Source organism: Triticum aestivum, chromosome 3B (assembly GCF_018294505.1).
Source record: "Triticum aestivum cultivar Chinese Spring chromosome 3B, IWGSC CS RefSeq v2.1, whole genome shotgun sequence".
Classification (NCBI taxonomy): domain Eukaryota; kingdom Viridiplantae; phylum Streptophyta; class Magnoliopsida; order Poales; family Poaceae; genus Triticum; species Triticum aestivum.
In genome coordinates, this window is record NC_057801.1 from 816,197,181 (window position 1) to 816,203,078 (window position 5,898).

General features: G+C 49.6%; 1 protein-coding gene across 1 annotated transcript; it reads left to right on the top strand.

Annotated features, from left to right (window-relative positions):
• The first annotated feature begins 1,831 nt into the window (after window positions 1–1,831).
• On the top strand, window positions 1,832–5,536 carry LOC123066812 (polyubiquitin-like). The gene is made up of 2 exons (XM_044489821.1): window positions 1,832–1,970; window positions 4,563–5,536. Exon 2 carries the CDS (start codon window positions 4,573–4,575, stop codon window positions 5,227–5,229), a length of 657 nt encoding a protein of 218 aa, XP_044345756.1. The 5' UTR covers window positions 1,832–1,970; window positions 4,563–4,572; the 3' UTR covers window positions 5,230–5,536.
• The last annotated feature ends 362 nt before the right edge of the window (window positions 5,537–5,898 follow it).

Consider the following 5,898-nt stretch of genomic DNA (forward strand, 5'->3'; position numbering starts at 1 on the left):
ACCGTTAGATGTAGAATAATATGGATCCATGATCCAATAAACTAAGAATTACAATACATTCTCTTGGAGATATTTTCTTAATGGTATCAATATTTGCAAAACAGAGTACTGTCAATACTTGAGTAAAAATGACTGAGACTAGAGCAACGACACTGCCACTAGTTCACCTACTTGAGTTTGTTTACCGATAAAGGTTTCAGAAGATCCCTTCAGTCGACCGTCTAAAATTTTGAGAAGCCGTGAGCGATGATCGAACTTGGGTCATGGATGATCCCCTAGAATTGTAGGTTGTCGAAAAATAACATGTGCATCATGTAGTATCGAGGATACATTCCAATTCCACAAAGAATCAAATTTAAAAAGCAACATGACACAACAACATGAACTCATTATATGTGAGTAATCAACTATGCAAGGACACAAACCTCCCTAGCTTCATGAGATCTACATGAGATTAGAGAATTTCTTTTCGCAAAAGCACTATGTCTACCACTAAAGACGGTGGCATGAAGAACAAACTCTTAAGGATCAGGAGGTTCTTCCACCTCTCAGCGTCAAGATGGCACCCGGAGGCGAGGAATTACCATCGGAAACTTCAGTGATTCACCTTCAAACCCTAATCTCTCATAACAACGATTTCATTTTCTGTTCTAAGGAGAACGACACGCTTTATAAAGCATCAGGCCAGCTAGGCTCTAGGCCCACTAGAACCCACAACAACAATGCAAGCTAAATATATACGAGTGTTCCCTAAACTAGCGTAGTTCTTTTCTTCGACAACAACTAATTTGAAGTGCTGTTATAGTAGGGTATTCTATATATCAGAATAGTTTTTATTGCGAGGGAGATATCTAAATAGTTTATCCTAGTACTTTCTATTTTTACTGGCATACATATATTTCACCTCATCACATATGCCACCTAACTCGCCACATAATCAAGTACATGTAATCCCTTCGTATTTCATTTTCCAGCACATCCAAGCCCTCCATATCTTTAATTTTGTATTATTTTCTACAAAATATCATTGCCTAAGCGATGGTTGTTGTTGCATGATAATTGTCAACACAATGGATGATGGTTAATGTTGTATCCTTCTATGGATGTAGTGGTATTTTGATATTTTTTTACTACAATTTTGTAATTTCTGGCTTCTATATTCTCAATGACAAATATTACAACAATAATATAGACACCCCATTGCCAAGGTCGCGCAGGATGGGTAGTCATCACCGAACCACAAAGAGAGATGTGCCTGTACGGGCCGTTGTTGTTGAGGCTTCATAGGAATACCTCTAAGCACATAACCTCTTCGAGCCGCCATTGTATGCACAATACCTACTTGAAAGCACCCTGTTTTCTTTTTCCGAACCACCACACATGTCTTTTATCTCGAAATTTTGCACGCACTTTCATGTTCGTTGTCAAAATTTCCAATGAGTTGGATAAGTTAAATGATACTTTCTCATTCCTTTAGTCAGAAGTCCTGTTTTTTTTTTTCATATAGTATTGTTTGGGTCCACCATAAGTTGAAGGATTACTTACCATAGTAAAATCATCGTAAATGTAGTATTTTACTCCCTCCTTGTCAAAATACTTTGCATATAATTTTTCCCGAAGTAAAACTTTATAAGTTTCCATCAAGCTTATAGAAGAAATCATAAAATGGAAAAATAATATCATTAGATTCATAAATAATGTTAATATTTTTTATGAACTTTGTCAAAATTTACAAAGTTTGAGTTGGGAAAAAAAATCTTATATGTACTATAAAAAACACCTCTCCTCTCCTTTGCCCCTCAAAATAAAAAAAAGTCTCCTCTCCGTTTTTTTTAACCTTTTTTCCTATAAAAAACAAAACCCTCCGCTGTCTCTCCCTCGCTTGGACCGCTCTCGTTCCTCCGCCGCCGCATCGCCGCCCGCACGCCACCTCATCCGACTCGAGCAGAGCGGAGGGAGATCTTCTCTCGGTAAGCCCTAACCCGCTCATCTCCCTTTCATCTTCTTCGTCTGCGTCGTGGAATTGTGAATCCTCATCCTTCCCCGAGCGACCCCGACGCCAAAACCCTACCCGCCTGACCTAGCTCCAAGTCTGATGTCGAGAGAGACGGCGTTCTTGAGAGCGCTACTGCTCTAGTGTAGGGCTAGCGAGATGCATCCGCCCCTCCCCTGCTCTTGCAACTGCCTCGAGCCCCCTGCCCGTGTTTCCTCAAAAACAGCCCTGCTGCTCTTGCAACGGTGGTCCCGGTCTGCTTTGGTTGCCGTGCCTGTATTCCTGCTGGTAACCAAATAGTCTTCTGTTGTGGTTGTTGCACAACTGTACGATCGATGATGTATGACAATCGTTTCATGATTGTTTCTCCGTTCAATTGTTCACATATATGGATTAGGTGGATTCTAGCCCTCTATATTAATCCTACTAACTTCGCCATCTTCTGCTAGATCTTAGGATTGTTCATCATTTCTTCCCGCAGAAGAAGATAAACAGCAAAGATTGTCCAAAATCGTTATATGTGTTGGTCAGCCTTTGTGACTACATCTCTCGAGCTGTTCCAGTGAATCTTTGCTCGCTACTCAAATTCTTAAGGTCACACATTGACCGTTGTTCTTCACACAGTTTTTCTGACTCAGAGGGGTCGATAACTGACTGCAAATTACCCCCGTGAGATGAATTGCTGGACTCGCTCCCATCCTCTCGCCCTCCCATCGCTCCCGCGGGCGGCGGCTGGGCGAAACCCTAGCCCCAGCCAACCCCCTCCCTCCCTCGCCTGCTTCCTCGTCGCCGCCGCCGGGCAAAGTCGGGCGGCGTCCACGGTGGTGGGGCGTCAGCCCCTCCCCTCCCCCTGTATGCGGTCTTCAGCGCGGGCTGCGGCGACGTCTTGGGGGTGCGGCTGTGGCGGATGCTCGGGCATGCGGTGGTGTTGCGGCGGCTGCGTGGGGTGGGGGCGCGCAGGGGCATGGACCGGCTCGTCCTGGCGGCGGATCAGGGCCCCGGCGGCGTGGGCCGTGGGTGGCGAGGGCGGCGGCTGGGGTCCGGCTTTAGGTTCCTGACGGCTGCGGGGTCCTTCCCCCTCGCGGGCACGAACGTGGTGCATGGGCGGCGGCGGTTCCGGCGGCAGCGCACAGCTTTGTGCGGCGCGGCTCCGGGTGGTGAGGAGGCGGTGGCATGGCCACTTGGCTGCAGGCTGCCGCGGCGATGCCCTCCCGGCTCAGATCTGGGCCCTTTGGGGCCCCATCTCGGTCGTGGCGGCCCTGACTCCGCTCCTCCTATGATGGCTCTGGCGGACAGAGGTGCGTTCGTGGGGGGGTTGCGGAGATGGCTGCGCGCACACTGCAGCGTGGCGACGGGAGCTTCACGAGCCATTTCGAGCTCGGTTGGGCCCATGTGCCTGGTGTGCTCCCCTTGCTGCGTCCGGTCTGTGAACGCCGATGGCGGTCAAGGTTGTCCCCTCCCGTGTGGCTGCTGATGCTGCCGCTCCTCGTTCCCGGCTGCTCCCTCTTGGACTCATCGGCCCTGCTTCGATCTCCACGGTGAGACAACGGTGGTGACTCCAAGACCGTGGTGGCGCATGTTGGTGGCGGCAAGTGTGGTGGAGCGCGACGGATCGGTCGGGGTGGTGGGTGTGTGGCGGACGGGAGAAATCCCTGTCGGCTTGGCCGGCACCGACGCAGTGGCGCCGGCGTCTAGTATCCCCTCACCCATGCCCCTCCACATACCGGGGGAAATCCTAGGACTAGTCTGGGCAGCAGCGTCGTCATTGTCGTGTTACTTCCTGAAGGTGTTGCTTGGTATGTGGTGGTCCGAAGTGCTAGGAGTGTGTGGAAATCTCCGGAAGGCGCAGCGGCCGCGGATCATCATCGTTTTGGTCGATCCGACTCTGTTGTCATTAGTTTCTTTTTTCCTTCTTTTTTATTTCTTTTGGGCGTGCTTGTGTTGTCTGCCCCAGCAATGGATTCTCAGATGTATCGGGTCGTTGCTATATCTATATAGCCGGGCGAAAGCCTATTTTGAGTGTATGCGTCAGAGAAGTTATAGTGCTATTGATATAAAATGAAACTAGAAATTTATGTTTAGCAAAAAAACAAAAGCATTCTCCTTTAGTGTACCACTTAGTTTGCTCAGGGTATAATACAATTTGGTGAGTATATATATATATCCCGAGACAAATAGGGGAAGTACATAAAAACGGCGACGTTTGTTGCTACCCTGTGAAAAACTGCACTTGACAGGAGTGTTCACCAAATAGAAGTATCACTTGATTGATAATACCATATGTTTCATTTTATTCCCTAACAACTCACGGCACCTAACTAGTCTCTACAGTGTATAGAACTGAGTATATTATTAATGATTGCTCAAGACTTAAATTTGCATGCTAGGCTTAGTGTGGCACCTTGTTCTGTATAAACGAAGTATTTATGCAGTACATTTCTCTTCCTGGTTGTACTGTTCTTTTAGTTAAAAAACGGGTTCTTTCTACTACCTGGAATTGTTGACTCTTTTTGTGTACTGTTCTACAGTCTACATATTCTCTAACAATTCGTGATGTTTGGTTTCCTAGCTCAACCGGGATGCGTGTCTTTGTCAAGACCCCCACTGGCAGGACAATCTGCCTCAAGGTCCACTCATCAGACACCCTGTACACTGTCAAGGCAAAGATCCAGCAGCAGTACCGCCTCTTCTTCGATGGGGTGCAGCTAGAAGACAACCGTACATTGGCCGATTATGGCATCCAGCATGACTCTACGATTGACCTCCAGGAAAAGATGCAAATCTACGTGACGGAGATGCGGGCAGGCAGGACCATTGCCCTCGAGGTTGACAGCCTAGACACCATCGGTAACGTGAAGTCCAGGATCCAGGAGATGGAGGGCTTTCCCAAGGGCCAACAGTGCCTCATCTTCGCCAACAAACAGCTGGAGGATGACAACCGCAGCTTGGCTGACCACAACATCTGGAAGGAGTCCACCCTCCTCCTTGTCCTCCGCCCGTGTAGGCTAGGAGAAAGTAGGATAATGCACATCTTTGTCAAGCCTCTGAAAGGGAAGACCCTCACCCTTGAGGTTGAGAGCTCGTATACCATCGACAATGTCAAGGTGAAGATCTATGAGCAGGAAGGCACTTGCCCTAGCCAGCAGCGCCTCATCTTTGCTGGCAAGCAGCTGGCGGACGGCTGCACCCTGGCGGACTACAACATTCGGAGCGAGAACACTGTTCATTTGTGTTGAGTAACGTGATTGTATTAGGAAATATAGGTTAGACTAGGAAATATTCTGGCTTGCCTTGTACTCCAAGTAGATCATGTACTCCTATATATATGCCCATGAGGCTCAAGCAATACAACAACTATTCCACCAATCCTCCTCTCTCCCTTCTAACATGGTATCTATTGCAAGTCGATCCTAAACCCTAGCCCCCGCCGCTTCCGCACTTGCGCGCCGCCCCAGTGCGGTCGGCCTCCATGACCGCCGTCGGGGGCCGCGCCACCCGTACCTAGGGTTCGTCCGCCGGCCGTGTTGGCCGGCTGCCCTAGAGAGTCTTTTTCCCGATCCTTTGATCCGGAGTTTTCTCTCTCGCCGGTCGTTTTGATCGGCGTCTACTTTTTGGTTTTCCGATCTTTTCTTGATCGGTTTGCGTCGCCCACCGCCGCCGTCGACACCTCGCGCCTCTACTCCAACATCGGCGCAACCGGTCGGCTACTTCACCGACCCGGCGGCCTCGCGTGACAGGCAGCCCTCAAGGCCGTCGTCCGCGCGCCGGCCCACCCGTCGATCTACGCCGGCCGTCACCGCCCTGCTCTGACCGGGACTCTTGCATCGCCCCGACCCGGCGGCCTCGCGCCATGCGGCGGCCAATCATAGCCGCCCTGCCGCCCGCCGCTGCCGGCTTCATCTCGG